Source organism: Protomyctophum parallelum, assembly GCF_964188405.1.
Source record: "Protomyctophum parallelum genome assembly, chromosome: 1".
NCBI classification, from domain to species: domain Eukaryota; kingdom Metazoa; phylum Chordata; class Actinopteri; order Myctophiformes; family Myctophidae; genus Protomyctophum; species Protomyctophum parallelum.
The window spans coordinates 83,228,751-83,249,845 of record NC_139697.1 but is presented as its reverse complement, the minus strand read 5'-3'; the positions used below and the strand labels follow the sequence as shown (position 1 = coordinate 83,249,845).

At 41.3% G+C, this 21,095-nt stretch overlaps 1 protein-coding gene across 2 annotated transcripts in view; it reads right to left on the bottom strand.

Annotated features, from left to right (window-relative positions):
- Window positions 1-602: 602 nt before the first annotated feature.
- The window catches only part of camkk1a (calcium/calmodulin-dependent protein kinase kinase 1, alpha a), a 55,376-nt gene continuing 34,883 nt past the window's right edge, over window positions 603-21,095 (bottom strand). Inside the window, exons 10-17 of one of the 2 annotated variants that reach the window (XM_083773910.1) lie at window positions 18,990-19,189; window positions 16,123-16,176; window positions 15,802-15,875; window positions 10,846-10,933; window positions 9,578-9,706; window positions 8,372-8,478; window positions 1,449-1,496; window positions 603-757 (exon numbers count right to left, since the gene is read on the bottom strand). In XM_083773910.1, coding sequence (XP_083630036.1) covers window positions 694-757; window positions 1,449-1,496; window positions 8,372-8,478; window positions 9,578-9,706; window positions 10,846-10,933; window positions 15,802-15,875; window positions 16,123-16,176; window positions 18,990-19,189 — 764 coding nt within the window. In that variant the 3' untranslated portion in view covers window positions 603-693. The remainder of the gene's footprint in view (window positions 758-1,448; window positions 1,497-8,371; window positions 8,479-9,577; window positions 9,707-10,845; window positions 10,934-15,801; window positions 15,876-16,122; window positions 16,177-18,989; window positions 19,190-21,095) is intronic. The other variant, XM_083773911.1, reaches the window with a different exon arrangement.

Below are 21,095 nucleotides of genomic sequence, written 5' to 3'. Positions count from 1 at the left end.
GGGATGACTTCATCAATATTAACTGGCTGGTTCCAAAAAGAGAAGTTACAGATGGCACAGACACAGGAAAACAGATAAGAGGCAGATAATCAGCCCCCAACAGCACACAAACACATCTACTACAGTATACATGTACAGTATTAAAACAATGCATCAGTGTAGACAGAAAAGCCCTGTGGTTTGACTTATTTCAATGAGTCTGGTGCGGTAGAGTTACATTTTCATGCATGCAATAATCTCTAAAAGATCCCTGTGAGGTGTGCCTGTGTGTAGAGGCAGATCTTCACCATGCATGTGATATGTCAACGTTTGGTACACTTCTAGCACTGAGTGGTGCCGGCCCCACCAATAAATAGTGCAGCGGTTGATTTAAGGAAGCGGATATACAAATTGGTCATTGAGGTGCCAAGAGACCTGAGAGACAGAAGTAAGGAATTGAGGAATGTCCTTGGTCAAGGAAGGATCATCTGCTTTAGATAGGAAAAGACAGAGAAAGCGAAGGGCAACCATCTGCAATATATAGGATTTTAAAAGTTGAATGTCTGCGCAGCGCCTAGAAAGATGAGCCCAAAGTGCATTTCAAAGTTGAATGGAATGTAAGGTGTTTTTTTTCTTTGTTATTGAGCCATACTGTCTTTGAGCAAATGGATGTGGAGAAGAAGTGGGCGTCAATAGAAGCCAGTCGGATTGGACTCAAGAGGGCTCATCTTCATGCAGGTCCTCCAGTTCTGCTTCTCTATCTCCAAAGCTTCCCTTCCTGAAAGATGGGAGGAAAGAGAGATAGATTAGTCAGTAAAAATAGCTGTTTGAACAGTATATGATCCGTATATGATTGCTTCTGCATTATGGATTCGAGCTGGAAAGCTGCTCGCTCTGAAAGTTAAGTAAAAAAAAAATATATATATATTATTCACCATTGCTTTTCCTGCATGGATTAAGTTATCAGCATTATTGAGTCAAAAGGTCCTTTCAGATGAGCAGCGATTAACGCGCCTAGTAATTCATTTTCCACGAGACCTGCATTCTTTTCTGTACGAGCGGAGAAGTCAAGAGGCTTCTTCTGAGCTTTTTTTTACGCTTGCGTTGTCGCACCCCCCACGAGCAGACCTGGAGCAGACATGTCACTGATCCAGGCGCCAACGTCTGCGTTAATCGATGCCCGTCTGAAAGTACATATTCACAGCAGAAAACAACAGGGAACACACAAGCAAACGTTTGTTTTCCTCACATACTGTAAGCTCTGAGTTGTACTGAATGAATGAATGGTGGGAAAACGCCACAACACTTTGGCCCATTTAACGCAACGTTAAATGACAGCAGCACAGAGATGACCAGGATCTCAGGATGGTAGATGGAGAACAGGCTCTTCCCCATACTACCCATGAGAGGGACAAACAGTGGCTGAGGGGTATAATGGGTGGTAGATTTGACCACATTGCACTTGTTACCTTAGTGAGGGGTGAAGTTTTAAAGAGGAACGGAGGGGCCACGAATCCCTGCAGCAGGATGAAACAAACAACCCGAAAATGTCACAGGTGTCAAGAGGGCAAAGGTCACGTAAGGGCAAAGGTCACTCTAAGACCACCATATCTGCCTAGGGAGTTTCCCCAGATATTCATTACATCCACCCAAGAGCTAACGAAAAGAATGCATGTGAGCAGATACACCAGGTTACACAAAAGTTACAACTAATCTCCCCGGATGCACCGAATATTATAATCGGTGACATGAACCATTGCTCGTTAAAAAACACATTAAGAGACTTCCACCAGCACGTTACATGTCCTACTAGGGGCAGTAAGATTGTAGACCTGTGCTACAGTAATGTGAAAAATGCATATAAATCACTACCCCTCCCGCCCCTGGGTGCTTCTGACCACAATTGTGTGCACCTCATTCCTATCTACCGCACCGCATTACAAAGGGGTAAAGTGCAGTGCATTCGCTATAAGAACTGGATGATGCCTGTCAGACTCTCCAGGGTCTCCTTGACTCGACGGATTGGGACATGTTTGTTGAATCATCTGCTGACATTAACGAGTTGACTGATGTTGTCACTAGTTGGACCAGTACAAAAACAAAATTGAAGCTCAACTCAAATCAAACAACCTGGGCTCTGCCTGGGCAGGGATGAAAACAATTACAGGGGTGAAAGAGGGAGAAAGGAAAAAGGTTGAGCTGCCCAACTTTACCTCTGATCATCAATTGGCTCAGAGCCTCAATGATTTCTATACCAGATTCGATGTCCATGACTTCAGCAGTAACCATTGCGTGTTAAGGAACAGTCTGCAGTCAGCCCCCCCTTTAAAACCCCTTTTTGATGAACAGAGTGTCATCAAGTCCTTTAAAGGCTGTAAGCCTGGGAAAAGTCCCGGCCCAGACAATATTGGGGGTCACCTGATAAAGACTTGCGCTGAACAACTAGGCCCTATCTTTTATTATATATTTAATCTATCTCTTTTCCAGCAGAAGGTGCCATCCCTCTGGAAACAGTCCACCATAGTTCCGGTGGCCAAGAGCAATAAGCCCCAAACGCTCAATGATTTCAGGCCTGTTGCTTTAACTTCCTTGATCATGAAACAATTTGAAAAACTAATCAAGTCCGAGCTTGTGGCAAAAACCGAGAGCTTACTGGACCCCCTCCAGTCTGCGTATAGGGCTGGAAGGGGTGTTCAAGATGCACTTGCCACCTTATTGAATCTCCTACAGTACAAACACCTTGAAGGTAGTAAAACCCATGCTAGGCTTCTCTTTATTGATTTTTCCTCAGCATTTAATACCATACAGCCCCATGTCTTGGTTGATAAACTGGTTAACTCCTTTGGTGTAGATCCCTGTCTGGTGGGCTGGATTCTTGACTTCTTAACCAACAGATCTCAACGTGTAAGGGTTAATGAAATACTGTCTAGCTTCCTGACATCTTCTACTGGCTCGCCCCAGGGTTGTGTTTTATCTGCCTTTCTTTACATTCTTTATACCAACGATTGTGTTAGCCATTTCCAAAATAGATTCATCATTAAATACGCTGACGACTCGGTCATCGTCAGCCTGCTTGACAATGATGAGAACTGTCACGGGCAAGTGGTAGACGACTTTCTATCCTGGTGTGACAACGCCTTCTTGCAGCTTAATGTTTCAAAAACAAAAGAGCTATGCATAGATTTTAGACGTCCCCCACAATCCCCCCAGAAGAGTGTTGTCAATGGACAGACTGTAGATATTGTGCCCAGCTACAAGTATCTAGGCACAATTATTGATGACAAACTGAAATTCTACCTAAATACTGATGTGATGCATAAAAAAGGTCAACAACGCCTGTACTGCCTAAGGAAATTGGCTAAGTTCAATGTCGACAAGACTCTGATGAAACTGTTTTACAGTGCCTACATCGAGTCCGTCATTTCTTTCTCCATTATCTGTTGGTATGGTAATCTCTGCATCAGAGACAAAAATTCCCTAGGGAGAATTGTAAAAGTGGCCTCTAAAATCATTGGCTCACAAATGAACGGCCTAGACCAGATCTTTAAGAAACAGGTACTTAACAAAGCCCTGTGTATCCGATCTGATGCTGCTCACCCACTATACGGAGAGTACATCCTTCTCCCATCCGGCCTTCGCTTGCGAGCCCCCTGTGCCACAAAAAACAGGCACAAACATTCCTTTGTCCCGGTCTCTATTCACACACTGAATGCTGCTGTGCGTAGATCGAGGATATAACCTTATGATGAGCACTTTTACTTTTTACTGTATTATCTGGTGCCTATGTCTATGCACACGCACTTTTATGACCTATCGCATAGCACTTTAAACGCCTGCACTTTAATGGTTGTGTGCACCTTTTACTCTGGTATCCGCTATGTGAACTGTTTGTTGTCTGTACTGTTTCATTCATTGTTTAATGTACTGTCTATGCTGCAACCCAATTTGCCCTTCGGGGAAACTAAATAAACTTGAACCTTGAACCTTGAACCTACGGAGGCCTGAGGAGATTTGAGGGGTTTGTGTGCCACGCATCCGATCAGTGAGCAGCTCATTGGCTTTGTTGAACTGCGTTGAGGTATGAAATGTACTGTCTATAAATGGCTCCTGGTTCTATCTACTGTATGCCTGTACACTACACAGAGTGCTTTACTGCTAGAAGCTAGACTAGAGTATTCATTGATCTCTGGCTTAGTCCTTCCTTTGTCAGCAGGGGGCAGTAGTTCTCCACAGCAAAACCTCAGAAACCATTGTCCTCTAGCTCTGAAAGCCATGGGGCAGAGGCAAAGGAGTAAACCCAGGGTTTGAAATACAGGATTGCCACAGGGAGCTTGGCTCCAACACAGGCTCCCCAGAAAGCCTAATTTAAGAGATTTAGGGGATACATACATACATATCAATTAATATTTTACTGTATATTTAGGTTAGGATGAAATAAATAGGCTAAAAGTAAAGTGCTTATCAATATGTGTGCCGTGCAGTGGTGGAAAGTAACTAAGTACATTTACTCAAGAACTGTACTTAATTAAGTACAATTTTGTTACTAGTTACTTTGGAGATTTTCATTTTGATTACAAAACATACATTAACCACTTCAAGGCTATATACATTTCATCCATTTGAAAATAGCCAATCTACAAACTTGTAGATTGGCTATTTTCAAAATATTTTTTACACATTTTTAACTTGTGAAATGGGACTTTCTGCAATATGAGTACTTTAACTTTTTAGTACATTTTGATACGGATACTTTTGTACTTTTACTTGAGTACATTTTGAATACTGGACTTCCAGTTCTACGTTGTAGTATTGATACTTTTACTTAAGCAAAACATTTGAGTACTTTCCACCACTGGTGCCGTGTCTATAGCCATTTCTGATCATTTGTCTCTAAAAAAAGAATGTTATCTGTTGCTGTGGACCATCCATCCATGCATGCTCACTCAACGCTGGTACTCACGCACACACACACACACACACACACACACACACACACACACACACACACACACACACACACACACACACACACACACACACACACACACACACACACACACACACACACACACACACACACACACACACACACACACACACACACACGTGCGCCTATCGAGTGAATGTTTTCTAGTGTTTGATGTCCATAATAGTCATAGGATGCATACTACGTCTGTTTAACAAAGTCATGCAAACCGTAGCCTGTCCACTGTGCGTTGGCATTTTTATTGCTTAGCGGGGAGCAATTAAGTAAAACATTGCAACAATGAATACTTTTTCTGTTTCTCCGTTCTCTGTCCGAGACAAAATATTCTTTGTATATGAATGTGTTGATAGTATATGCTTTGTGTGTAGACGCCGGGCAAATATGTGTATTCACGTGTAATGTGTACAGTACCCTCCACTACCACCGCCCCACCTCCGCTCCCCTCCCCGAACCACGACAAGAAAGGCTCCCCTTCAAGTCATAGTGTTATTGGAACAGACTAGCAATCATAAAGACCCTGCCTATAGGCGGAATTATAATCTGCCATTACCAATGACCCACAAACAGAAACCCACAGGGAGGACCTACTGTAAAGAATACACAGGCAGTGAGACAGCCATAATACAGATTATCTTCCAATGTCATAACACTGCACTGCATTGTACATGCTCCAATTTTCCCTGGGTTGGATTCGTATAAATGGCATGGGAGATGGGAGATCAACTCTTCACCAGTGCTGTACAATTTCCTTTACTTGAGTATTTCAAATTTACAATACTCTTACTTCTAGTCCACTACATCTTGGATCCAAACATTGTACTTCTACTCCACCACATTAGTACATTTATTTAGATTATTATAATATGATTATTACAAAACATACATTAACATTGTATTGTAGGTTAATGTAATGGGTATTGTAATTGGATAATTTTGTTGTAAATATTATTAGTATGTATTCCTTTTTTGTACTAGATTGGGAGTTTTAAAGTGTTACTGTACTTTTAGAAAAGTCTCCTGTGGACAGGTGGTGACAATTAGCACTTGTGGTAACACACTGTAACACTTCCACTTCAGCCCTATATATTTTGGCCATTTGAAAATCTACAAGTGAAGATCTACAATAGAGCTTGTAGATGATCTGATGTGAGCTTGTAGATCTGCCATTTTCAAAATATTTGAAAACTTGAAACAGGACATTCTGCATAATGAGTACTTTTACTTTTGGTACTTTAAGTACATTTTGATGGCATTTGATACTTTTGTGCTTTTACTCAAGCATATATTGAATTCCGTATTTCCATATTGCAGGATTGCTACTTTTTCCACCACTGCTCTTCACCCTTTAAAACACTTTCCCTCCCCAACACGAGTTACACGAGTTAATTGACTGTAGAACAGCATCCCTCCCAATAACTAGTTACACAAGTTATGATTTCATTGTTTAATTCGCGTTTTTAATTAAGTTTTAAGACGCATTTTTATGACGTGATCGGAAAAACATCCGTCGCACTGGCATGCAAAGTGTTCTGGGAAATGGCGGTGGTGGCTCTGCCTCTCCCTGCCTAGTGAAAACTAGGCAGGGAGATCTGGATCACGATTATTTAATCCCGCAGTCAAACTGTAAAAGCTGTCAACCCTCGACAGAAGCTGGTGGCAAAAGCACTGCGGTGCGTCAGTCTCATTCTAGTAGCCTTGAAAGTTGCAAGAAGCCCACACAAACACTTATATAAGACCTATAAGCGCTACAGCACGGTACAAGACTTATGAGTTATGGTGCTATGGCAACAGACAGCAGCAGTTCCTGCTTTAAAAATGGATGCTACCAGGGGCAGTGGGGAGAGTCTTTTTTTCAACCAAGGTTCATGTGTTAGGTTGTTATTAGAGTAAGTAAAAGATGCTTAGCTATTTAATCTAAGTAAAAGATACATTTTAACACTCATCTTTTACTTTCTCTAATAACAACCTAAAACATGAACTAGACTAGACTAGAAGGCTTTCTTGCCTTTATTTGTAGTTGGTCGTGCCCACCAAAGAGGTCCATGTGTTATTTTGTGCAAAAGCCCAAAATAAGTAGTAAAGTGTGCCGCTGGGATACTATTTAAATTATGAAGAGAGGATACTGTATATATCTTTTTTTTTTTTTTTGAGCGATGGAAATAAGTACATTAGCACAACACCCCATTCACCCCATTCAACTAAATTCAATTTAATTGAGGCCATTGAGGGCTTATGGTAGGGGAAATAGCCAATAATGGGCTTTTGCACAAAATAACACCTGGACCTCTTTGGTGGGGACGTAACAACTACAAATAAAGGTAAGAAAGCCTTCTAGTCCGTAATTCTCCTTTAACAAGTAGTAGCAGTGCCGTAGTTTCTGAGAAAACAGCGAGAGTAGCAACCGGCTCAGGGCTAAAAGTAGATTTTTTTGCTAAACCGTTTCATATCCAACACATTATGCTACAGTAGCCTATATGGAAAACTTTGACTGGAAAAGACTCGCTCACCGTATAGAAAAAGAAGTAAAACTCCTTAGACTGAGACTTAGAAAAATATATTTTCTTTTATTTTATCATGCTGTGCTCATGGTGCTCTGTGCTCATGGTGCAATTAAAAAGCAAACGTTTCGGTCCTCAGACCTTCGTCAGTGCAGATAGCACTGACGAAGGTCTGAGGACCGAAACGTTTGCTTTTTAATTGCACCATGAGCACAGAGCACCATGAGCACAGCATGATAAAATAAAAGAAAATATATTTTTCTAAGTCTCAGTCTAAGGAGTTTTACTTCTTTTTCTATACGGTGAGCGAGTCTTTTCCAGTCAAAGTTTTCCTTATGTTTTTGAGACCACCGCTACCGTAGTTAAGTTTGAAGAGAAAAAAAGGACGAAGAAAGGCGCAACAGTTTTCTCAGTGCTACAGTAGCCTATATGAAATTATATATATATATATATATATATATATATATATATATATATATATATATATATATATATATATATATATATATATATATATATACACACACACACACACACACACACACACACGTCACCAGCAGACAATAGATGGCTATTAAAAAATGTATATATATATATGTCAGTAGCAGACAATGTGTTAACTAGCACCAACGGCAGGCTGGAAATATGAAAATACCACAATTGAAAAAGACAACATAACACTATGTGTTTGTGTGTGTAAATTTGGGAGGTGACTTCGGTCTTTAGGATTGAGGTAAACAGTGGGGGTGTAGACATTGAGTCAGTCACAGGTTGTTTAACTAGTGTGTATTTACTGTGTACTCACGGTATGAGCAGGTTGCCAGGTTTAACTAGTGTGTATTTGCTGTGTACTCACGGTATGAGCAGGTTGCCAGGTTTAACTAGTGTGTATTTGCTGTGTACTCACGGTATGAGCAGGTTGCCAGGTGCTGACATGGACCTCTCCTCCCTCCTGCTGGGACACTCAAACGGGTTACTGAAGGAGCGCTTCCTCAACATCGCCTTAACCAGGATCTGAAATATGATCATGTGGACCAGTTGCCATTTGCCAGTAGTGCGTGTTCATGTGCACGCGCACGCACACACAGAGTTAGAGAGCAATGACAGCATTGCTCAATGCTTAAAGCATGCATAAATACTGGCAAAATTATTATATACATTGGAAACTTCTAGCACTACAAGCAAATTCCAGAGGCTTAGATTAAACACACTGACAAGTCAGGATAAAATAATGGCCACGGGATGAAAAGGAGTATTCCAATTATTTTCTTTTTTAAACACATTTTCAAAATAAATTGCTGATCTACAAGATCACAACACGTCACATCGGGACAGGTGTGTCTTGGAATTTTTACTTACCGTTGGTTTGGCTTGGACAAAGCACAACGTATACCCCAACGTATACTACATGTCGACATGTAAATGTTTCTGGCGAGAGGTAAACAGTGTGTGCTAATGGTAATGATACTAAAGTGTGTGTATTGAGTGTGTGTATGGGGCGGGGGGGGGGGGGGGGGGGGGCAGGCAAACTCCTTGTCTTAAAGTGAACACGGATGGTGTCATGGTGTTATGCTAACAGCTAGCGGCAGAGAAAGAATTAAGATTACGCTGCAAAATGGGGGCGAGTAGTAGGGGAAATACAGTCCACCAAGGCAAATTATTTTGCTTTAAAATGACACGCAGAAAACAGAAGATCTACTGTACAAGCATAATCCGCTGACATAACAATTTCTAAACAGGATTTAGAAAACAGGCTGTTTTCCTAATTTCATTTGTCAAACAAAAGATAAATTTGAATGGCTGAAAAATACACAGACCGAAGTGATGTAGTCTTCATGGGGGTCACAGGGAGGGAGAGTGTGCTAGACCAGGGGTTCAGTAATCATAACTTCATAAAAGAACAATCTAATCAACAATCTAATTTAATCAAATGTATCAATCATAAATTAGAAGAAAATAAGTAGTGAAAAGTTTTTTCACTAGTTTGGGTACCGGGAGAATGTCTAATTTCTGTTTTGGGTCACGGGCTAAAACGTTTGAGAACCACTGTACTGTGCTAGATATTCCAACAGGCAGTTGGTTGTGAACGTCCTGACTCCTGAGGGGGTCTTACCACTGCTGAGAGGCTGGGGACGAACTTGACCGAGTTCTTCACCTCCTCCTCAGTCACCTCCACCATAGAACAGTGTTCCTCCTCTAAAGGCAATGGTTCAGTACCTTCCTGGGTCACCCACGGGTCCAACTACACACACACACACACACACACACACACACACACACACACACACACACACACACACACACACACACACACACACAGACTATGAAGCTCTCGGGACACCAAGCTTGTATATATTTTCCTAACTATAAATTAAGCATAAGGATAATTATTGTAAACGTGTAAACTCTAACTGTATCGATGACTATTGACTGGATCACATTTTCCATGATGCCATTTGTGCAAATTGATGTGCATGCTTGCTTGATACCTTGGAAACAACAAAGAGACTAGGGACTCAGGGAGCATCCTTCACTTGTCCTCCAACAGAGAACCAGATTAACTTTCTGCTCTAAAGGGACGGACATGTTCAGTCATGCCAAAACAGCGTTGTTAATGAGTTCCACTGTAAACCACCTACAGCAGGGGTTTTCAACTGATTATGAACCAGGGACCACCACCCTGACTGAGAATCAACCTGGGGACTACTGTTGTGTTGGGAGGGGGGATATGGGCGTGGTTTGGGGGGGAAAAAACCTTCCATATTAAAATCATGTTGCTGTTCATTGTAACTTACTGTATGTATGAGCGAGCAGACACATGCAATTAATTATGGGCACATTTTCTTATAATGGTGACTCAACCAGACAATCCGGTATAGTTTTCCCATGAGATCCTCACTCCCTTTTCTGTGGAAGTTCTTGACGTCCGACTTCCCAGTAACTGACAACATCGATCGAGCGTCATCATATGTCACCACGTCATTTACTGCATTGTTTCTCAACTTGTGGTCAATACAATAAATTAAAATACAAATCTTCCCTTTCCTACATTACTAAATGCATGATCAGGGACCACATGCAATACCTTCACGGACCACCAGTGGTCCACGGACCACCTGTTGAAAACCCATGACCTACAGTACTTATGTCAACTCCAAACATCTAATTAACTAATTTGATTTTGTGTATCTGCCGATAACGATTTTTCCCGATCCGATATTTTTATTTTTATTAGAACACTTATAGTACAATATCCAAAATCACAGACAATATCCAGTCTTACCTATGGATATAATATTGATACTAGGGATATCGGATCGGGACAACCCTAGTTCTGATGATTGATACTCATTGTGTATTTGGGCCTGGGAGTGTCTATACCTTTATCTCTGGGATAGTGATCCTGGTGTCTGGGTCCTTATCTAGCATCCGTAAGATCAGAGTGCTCAGCTCCTCGCTGATCTTTGGTCTGGGAGGAGGGGAACACATTGGCAATGTTCAGATTTTAGGTCTGATCTTATGGAGATTGTAAAGCAAAAACAAGTGAAGGTCATGTTATATTATGAAATATAGCGAGCTAAAGTATCAAATACAGTGTTAAGAATTCACTGAATATGAGAATGTGAAACCACTTAAAGTTACAGTTTTCTAGATCTTATAGTTATAACCATGAGAAATTAATATGGTTGCATTGTCCACAGACAAAGACATGGCATGGTACAAAATATGACTATGCGCCATAACAGCAGCGGTATAGAAATCCCCATTGAATGTGATGATATCGGTAGCATAAACAGCTGTGCAGCCATCTAAACGGATCCTTCAACTGTGACTCACGCTAGGGCTTAGGGATGTCCGATATTATATTATAAAATATCGGTATCGTTTTTTTTTCTTAAGTTACAGGAGTTCTTACTGTATGGTGTGTGTGGTATGAAATGCGAGCATACCATAATCACAGTAATCCTTAATATTCCATATGGGTTTTTGGAGAGAAATGAGCTTGAAGCTTCATTCAGTAACGTAAAGCCTGATTTAGACTGCAGTCACATCAAGTCAAATCCGATTCAAATCCGATTTTTTTTCTCAAATCCGATCTTTTGGCCCGGTCGTTTGCAAGTGACCAGATCCGATCTGTGCATTCAGACTGATTTTAACAACTCAACCCAAAGCTGCCCTGCATCGACTACCGTGGTAACCAACAACAATCTGACATTGCAGATAGGACCGCGTGTAGCCATTCTCTACCATTCCGAGAGAAATATCCTCATAAACGGCCTCGTTTCTGTACATTTCGAGAAGTTTAGATTGTACGGAGGCATCCCCCAAAGTGACAGGAGGAGTGCCAAAGTCTGACGTAATTTCACATCCTACCTGCATTTAACCGCCTCCCCCCCTTCAGAATTCCAATAACAATTTCCAATAATAATTTCACCGTCTGTCCACTCCGCTGTAGTGCTGACATAATGAAGTGACATTATTCCTATAAAACAAACGTGTGTTGCACTATTGTTTTCCATCTTTTCTGTCCTCTCGCTTGTTTTCTTTCTTTTGCTCTCGTTTGGTTGTTTCTCTGTTTTTCTCTCTCTCTTGTTTGTTTACTTAAATGAAAATACTCGTGCTCTGTAATGACCTCACGTCAGTAGCTATTGGGTCGTGCTGCAAGTGACGTTTTGGATAGTTTGATATGTGACTCAGGTCACTTCATCTAGTCGTTGCATTCAGACTGAGACAGATGTCCTCAGATCGGATTTCAATCGGATTTGAAACCACCTCTGAATGTGACTCAAGTCACATTTGAAACTAGAAAAAGTGCCCCGAGGGGCACATGTCTACACCAGGCCAGGTCAGGTTGTGGCCTCCTGGTGGCGCTATAATAGGCCAATGTGAAAAGGGTGCCATTTGTTCTTACACCATTGATGGCAATTGGATGATTTGAGGCATTTTGTTCCAAAAATGTGTTTTGCAAAAATCCACCTGTTAGTGGCGCTATAACAGGCCAATGTGAAAAGGGTGGGATATATTCCTCAGCCTAGTAGGAAAGTCTGTGAAAGATTTCACGTAAATTGCACGCTGCGTTCATGATTTGAGGCTTTTTGTTTCAAAAGGCCCAATCCTGCAAACTTTGAAAGCCAATGTTAGCCAATTAGGATGGAATGTTAAATATTGGACAGATCCATCTTGAACGCATGACTATAGAGATAGTGTGTAACGATTTGCGGAATTCTTGGACAGAATCTGGCAGAGTAATATCAATTTTCTTTTTTAAGTTGGCCTCCTGGTGGCGCTATAACAGGCAATTTTGGAGCAAAGGTTCATCGTTGGCATCTAGGGAGTGTGTGTGCCAAATTTGGCAACATACTCTCTCCTCATGACTTCGGCCTGGTGGAGACAAAAATCGGATTGTCTGCATTCAGACTTATTTAAGCAAATCGGATTTCTATCTTGAAGTGACACAGATCTGATTCAGGCTACATTCAGGCTAGATTTGGCTGCCAGTGTAAATCAGCCTTTAGTGTGTCTGTGCAATGTGCACCTGGTCCTCGTTCGTGCTCGTTATCTCAGGCATCAAGGCAATTATGCTTCTGCACTGGCAAATAGGCCTCAACATCTATGTGATGTACTTAGTACTTAGAAACTAAGAGGTATTTGCAGTTTTGCACTTGAATTGAGTATTCCAATACTTTTACTTCTACTCCACTACATCTCAGAGGCAACTATTGTATTTTACTCTACTACATTTATTTGAAAATGTAGTTACTAATTACTTCTATTATTATTACAAATCATGAATTATACACTTCAGCCATATATTTCGGCCATTCGAAAATAGCAGATCTACAAGATTTTTATACATTTGAAAACTTGAAATAAGACATTCTGCATAATTAGTACTTTTGTACTTTTACTCAAGTACATGTTGAATTTACTTATAACGGAGTATTTCTATATTGCAGTATTTATACTTTTACTTAAGTAAATATTTTGAGTACTTTTTCCACCACTGGAAAAAGCCTGCATATATCGGTATTGGTTGATATCGGTATTGAAAATTAGGAGTTGGACAATATCGGGATATCGGTAAAACAAGTCAATATCGGACATCCCTAGGGCTGTGTCTGTCTGGTGTCTTGTCTTGTGTTTAATGGCCGCTCCAATTCATTTCCAATGGAAGTCACATAGGGTTTGACAAGACAGTCTTGTTTGATGGGGGGGGAGGGAGGCAGAACACAGTGTCTTGCATGTGTGAATACGGCCATAGAGGACAAGGTAAAGGTAATAGATCATTATATTGATTTGTATAAAGAGATGTTCTAATAGGGGTTTTTGCTCTGGAAGCAGGAGGAGTGTGCTGCCAGCTCTCTCGCTACCAGTATCACACTGTGACTAGGGCGAGACACTTCATCATTAGCAACATGACAACCAACCCCAGCACATACGTGACAACCAACCCCAGCACATACGTGACAACCAACCCCAGCACATACGTGACAACCAACCCCAGCACATACGTTAGAAGTAAAAGTACGGTAATCAAAATGTACTTGGGTAAAACTACTACAGTATTGGTATCAAAATATACTTAAAAGTAGAAAGTACTATGCAGTGTAATGCAGAATGTCCCATATCACAAGTTCAAAATGTATCAAAATCTTTTGAAAATAGCAGATCTACAAGCTCACAGTGTGTCGCATCGCGACACATTGTGAGCTTGTAGATCGGCTCATTTCAAATGGCCAAAATATATATGGCCGAAGTGGACAATGTATGTTTTTGAATAATAATCTATTAATAATCTAGTAACAAAAAAATTCAAATAAACGTAGTGTAGTAAAAGTACAATATTTGCACCTGAGATGTAGTGAAGTAGAAGTACAGTAAGACCAAGCTTCTACTACAGTGAATGGAAAAGTGACTGATGTTAAGTCTGCCTCAAACGTTACTCTTTTACCCGCTTTTTACTAACGCTAACATTACAAAGATGCCCAGAACATCGGGATGAACCTGTGTAGTTTATGGCTGCTCCAACAGTAGTAATACTAAGCATTAAAGTATGAGGTATAAAGTATAGCAGCCTTGTGTTCCTAAAACAGAAAGATTGGGTATTGGGCAAGACTGGCGTTATGTATCTTTCAGGACATTTCACTGCTTTGTCTCAACCATTACTCAATGGCTCTGGTCTCAGCCACCGCGGTAGATATTTCTACATTCCGTTTTTTTTTTGTTGCCACTACTGTTGGAGCAGCCATAAACTACACAGGTTCATCCCGATGTTCTGGGCATCTTTGTAATGTTAGTGTTAGTAAAAAGCAGGTAAAAGAGTAACGTTTGAGGCAGACTAACATCAGTCAATTTTCCATTCACTGTAGTAGAAGCTTGGTGCGGGGAAACCGCAGATGTGTCGTCTCCGCCTACAGGAAATACGTAGGCTGCGACCATGAGACCCGTTATACGGAATCGGTCCATAGCTGGCTCCCTGCGGTCATTTCAAATGAACAGCAGGTGGTGCTGAAAGTGTTAACAGTACACTTACCAGTAAATTGAACCAAATGCTTATTTTTTTCCTTTTTATTTTAAAGTCAACAACACAGGAGCTTCTTCATTTGGTTGTCAATTAGTGTGTTGAAAGTGAAAATACTATTACTACCGGTACTACTATTACTATTGTAAAAATCTCATTTTGGATTTGATTAGGAAATAATGTTCAATATATCTTCAGTTCTCTCTATGGATGATGCATTTTTTTCTCTTACTGTAGAACTTGATTTAAACTGTCACTGTGCCTGTTCCTCTTCTTACTTAGAGGGGAGTTGAAACTGGCCAGTACAAAATAAATTTAACTGAGGACCATCATCATGATCCCTTCTCTCTGTCAGCTCATTAGTTCTTGTTCTCCTAACATTAGCTGACTGGATTTTTTTGTAGTTTTTGAGGGTTGCAGCCGCTCCTATGCACAGCTTTGTGTGTCTGTCTGTCTGTTTGAGCACGGAATGTGCTCATATGATTGGACAATGGACATCATGTTGTTAACATCATCAGTCATCATCATTGTGAAAGGCACCGCTCACTTCACACAAGTGTGGTTTTTATGTATGTTTTACCTGCCTGGTGTATACAACAGGACAAAAACAAAGAAAATCATGTCCCAAGTACTTCTAATGGCAGCACAACATGGGCGAAGTTTGCAGCTTAGAGCAAATGCGAGACATTGAGACCAGATAGGATTTCTTTGATGGTACTGTGGGTACATCTAGGGGGGGAAGTGGAGGAAAGGATCAATAAGATTCTACCCATCTATCTAAACAAAGGAAAGAAATGATAAAGCTTTAGACTTACTCTTCTGGGAATTCCACACAATTGCTCCTTATCATGTTGTGCAAAGCTAGGATGTAGTCATCAATGAATGGACACTGCATGCAGGAAGAAGGAAAAAGAGTGAAGATTACAACACTGACTACTGCAAGATTATGTAAGGACTTTAGCATTATAATCATAAAAAATAATCATAGAAAGGGGTGGCCTTATTGATATTCTATCAAGGCTGACAAATGGTGTTATTATAAAACAACAACCAGCCAGTTGATGTCTTCAACATCAGTTGAAGACAACCTAAAAAAGATGGACAAATTGATAGTCAAAGAAAGTGTGCTGACTTGCCTTTCCAAAGACAAAGCAGTAAAGCGTCACTCCCATTGCCCATACGTCCAGCGCCTGAAAGAAATACCAGTGGAGGTTACATGACAGATACATTGTAAATCCAGACACAAACCATAGACATCCAATCCAATCCAATCCACTTTATTTATAAAGCACATTTTTATACAACAAGGTTGAAACAAAGTGCTGTACACAAAGAAATACAAAGAAAAGCAACAACAACAACAACAACAGTACATAGACAGGGCACATAAGGACACAATGCAGTGGAAGCAGCATGTAATGTAATCACAGGATGAAGCTGACCATACACGGATGGAATTTCACAACTCCGTAAACACACAAACGTGCCCCATCACATAAATCAATTCGGACTGCCTAGTCGTTTTTGGGGGAGTTCTCCTAATCCCTATAAGAGATAGATTTGGTTTCAGATAGCCATACTAGGCTGCCGCTGAGGCCATCCATCAGTCTCATTGTCAATCTCTCACACGCTCACAGTAGCAAGCAATCTGTCTCTATGGTGTGATGGATAAGGCTTGACAACAGTGGCTTGGATCTGTTCAATCTACTAAAGAGACACAGAAATCTCTTCCTCCAGCATGTATTTGGAATTTAAATACCAGTAAGACGACCTGAGGGGGAGAAGAGACCTCGCCCTAAAGGGTAAGAACTTGAAGCATGCACGCAGCCTCCTGGGTGACGGCAGACTGCTGGGTGAGCGCTGGCGCTTTGTCAGATCAACATATGGAATGAATTCTGTACTGGCCATATATGGAGCGTGTCTCCATATACACAGGTATGGAGATCTACTGTAAGGGTGGCAGCGGGGGAAGTGTCTTGAGTGTACAGGGTTTGATATACAGAGTTTGTCTTGAGTGTACAGGATTTGATGGGCCTGTTGAGAAACTAGTTTTCGCCGGTTGCCGGGCACGGCTGCACTAATAACTTTGGGGCGGGCCCGTCTAGAGGTCAGTGTCATGATCTTCATAATGGAGACGGCCATATATGGAGGCGTGATGTCACAAGGCGTGACCATATATGGAGGCGTGCTGTCACGAGGCGTGACCATATATGGAGCTGTGACCGACCGCACGACTGACAGGAAATGCAGATTTTCATAGTAAACTTTCAATTAATCTGTAATATCTGAAAAATGCAGCCTTGTTTTCTTTTTCCTTGTAATGTTTTGTATTTTGTTTTCTGTGTGTTTTGTACAGTTATTCTTTCGTATGCTGCATTGACATGGCTTCAGGCAGACGGCAAACCGGAAGTCATTTTAGTGGACGGGAGCAGGACGGTAAATGGAACAGGACAGAAGGTGGTGCCATTTGCCGTCTACCCAGTGGTGTCATGCTCGTAGAACGCACTGCAACGCAGTACCACGCCGTGGTACCAGTAATTTTTTGCTTTTTTACTGTCCTTGAAATCCTTTTTTTCTTTTTAATAAAAAGATAAGTGGAAAAAAGAGCCATAGCCTGTCCCATTAACTGGGATACCAGTCCTACATTCAGAAGTCCTGAGGTCACTGGATTCCGGCAACCTTTTGATGATTGGGCTGATTGACAGCCAAATCATACCCTGGCAAATGTTCCCATGCTGAGGGCGGGCATGTAAGCAAGCCACAGCGCTCCTCAGAGTGGACAAAGGCGGGTTTGGCTGGCCGGTGATGGGAACAGGGCTGGGAACAGACAGACAAGACTGCCGCAACTCGTTTCTAAAACAAACTATTCATTGTAGCCGATAAATAGATCACGTAGTTGTTATTGATTAATATTGAATATACAGCCTCTTTGTTTTTGCGGTGTCCAACGGACCAGCTCGCACCACCCACCACCCACCACCGAAAAAAGACAAAGCGATTTGTCACATAATCTGTGTCTTTGTGTGTGAGTGCGTGTGTGTGTGCACGGGTTCACAGCATTCGCTGTGCCCACTCTGTCAGGCTCTGCCTGCTCTGTTGGTGTAATTAAGCAATTCGATAGAGGATATATATATACACAGATTTACAAATAAAGGAGCTTCGGAAAGGGTCTTTGCATTAAATTACAACACGGTATCCCAGTCACACACATGACATAATAATTTGTTCTTGTTTCACACACATGGTACTGTACCATAGTGACTTAAGTCCTAAATACTTCGTGCCATCTACAGTTGATCTACAAGCTCGCAACATGTGAAGAACAGACTACTAATCAGTGTAATAGTGGCTCCTTAACAACTGTGAGGTCCACTGCCTCAGGCATTCAAACAAACATACTCAGAGTAGGTCCCGATGGGTTCTGCGCACAAATCAAACACCTGGTCAGAAATGTCTGGACATGCAGGGGCTTTCCATGGCCAAATCCATATGAACCCTATACGTTATTGACTGGAGTGGACTAGTGGAGTACCCCTGGGGTCTATACTAGGCCCCCTCCTTTTTTCTCTGTACACTGACTTGTCTTTGCGGAAAATAACCCATCTACAAGCTCACAAGATCATCAATTTCCGGCAAATGTTCACGGCCAGGATAGGGATGCTAAATCAATCAATCAGCCTATATTATGGTGATTACCATCGAATCCCAATTAAAAAAGGAAAAAAGAAAGAAGGTGGGTGCGGTCAAAGCACAATTGTTCCTAAAACGGCACGTACTGTAGCTTATTTTAGCAATGTGGTCTAAAAAGCTCTCCATTACAGAGACATATACACGCAAATCAGCTGGCATATTACTGTCGGTTGCTAGACTGGTGGATCACTACAGACATCGGTATCATGGCCATGGTTTTGTTAACATGTATTATAGTAATAATAATCATTGAGGGCAGGATATTTTGTGCTCAAGGGCGAAAAATAATAATAATTTAAAAAGAAAAACTCACTTTCCCACTGAAGCTTTGCCGTTTGTCTGAAAGGGCTTCTGGAGCCATGAATGCAGGAGTGCCAGCAGTACTGGAGAGCAGGGCATCACTGCCCTCAAACATGTTGCTAACACCAAAGTCTGCGATCTTGACGTGGCCATCGTCCCCCAGTAGCAGGTTAGAGGGCTTGATGTCCCGATGCACTATCTTCTGGTAATGCACTGAGAAAAAGATGAGGCAGAGAGAGAGTGTCATATACTTCTTAGAATAGAGCGTCGCAGTCCCGCCCCCTTTCATGACGACGCCAGGCCCAGGAAATAATTCCCAATGCATTTTTCCCATAGACATTTCAAAAAGTATTTATTTAAAGACCTTTTAAGCGTCGTACGAAACCAACTCGAGTCGTGACAAATCATGACAACAAACCAAACCAAATAAATTATTGTGTTTATTTTTGTGTTGTAATGTAACCTGCCGTTTTTTTCCTTCTTTCTAATTATTTGTTCGGCCCAAAACATTGTGTTTATTGTCATGATTTGTCACGACAAGAGTTGGCTTTGTCCGCAGCGTAAACGTCTTTAAATAAATACTTTTTGAAAAGCCTATGAGGAAAATGAACAGGGAATTCTTTTCCGGGTCTCTCGAGGGGGTGGGACTGCGGCGCTCTATAGGCTACACCAGCAGCTATTCTAAATTGCCCTTGTACACTGCAGGGATTCACAAACTGTGGCGCGTGCATCCCCTGTGGTGCGCGAGCACCCTCTAGGTCCTACGGGGTGCGTGACATGAAAAGGCTAATGATGGTGCTATGGTGTTATTTTAAATATATGAACATAGTCTCACAAATGTATGGTATACTAGAAGGTTTTCATAAAGATGACTCGGAGAAAATAAGACAAAAATGGACACAGGACCTTCAAGTGGAAATCTCAGAAATTGATCGGGGTTTAATATGTTCCAAGGCACAAACAAGAATGTTGGAAGAATGTCAATGCCCCTACGTTCGGCTTTTGGCTGAGGAACTTAACAACCAGTTTGGCACATGAGAAACTAACATAATTATGTAATTAGGAAGAAACCTGCGGTATTCTATAAGATATGGGAGAAGTTCTTGGACTTCATTAAGCGAGGTGACATTGAAGAGGCTTTGGATGTATAGTGGTTAATTGGAGTAGTCAGCTGTGGGGTGGGGGTAGGGAACTGTGCATTTGTTTGTTTAATTGTATGTAATGTGTTTTGTTTAACTGTATGTAATGTGTTTTATTTTCGTTTTATTTTTCGTTCTGTATTTATTGTCAAATAATTTTGTGATAAGATTTTGTTTGTATTTGTGCTGCCATGGGGATGTGGGGGGGAAAAATATATGTAAATTGTTTTGAAAATACTTCTTTGTAAAAAAAGAAAATCAATAAACATATGTTCAAAAAAATCAGTATAATTGGATAATGAGAACTTACATAACCCCGGAGAAAGTAAATAAATTTGATCCAAACATTCCTGATTCATGTTATAAATGTGGGGAACATAAAGGTACACTGTTCCACTGCTTATGGGAATGTGAGGAGATTAAAACATTCTGGAGGTCTGTGGTCCATTGGTAAATGGTGCATTTATATAGCGCTTTTATCCAAGGCGCTTTACATAGATTGTGCATTTCATTCACCCATTCACACACACATTCATACACTGATTGTGGCGGAAGCCATGCAAGGTACCAACCAGCACATCGGGAGCAATTTTTTGGGTTCAGTGTCTTGCCCAAGGACACTTCGACATGTAGACAGGAGGAGCCGGGATTCGAACCGCCGACCCATGGATCATTGGACGACCTGCTCTACCTCTTGAGCCACAGTCGTCCATTATGTCTCTCAGATTACATCAGGTCCAGTTCCTCTTTGTCCTAAATTATGTATTCTCAGTATTTATCCATTAAATTGTACACTAAATAGTAATGAAAAAATGATGACCGACCTTTGCCTGTTACAGGCCAGACACTCAATTGCGCTATGTTGGAAGAATGTCAATGCCCCTACGATCGGCTTTTGGCTGAGGAACTTAACAACCAGTTTGGCACATGAGAAACTAACATATGTAAGGAAGAAACCTGCGGTATTCTATAAGATATGG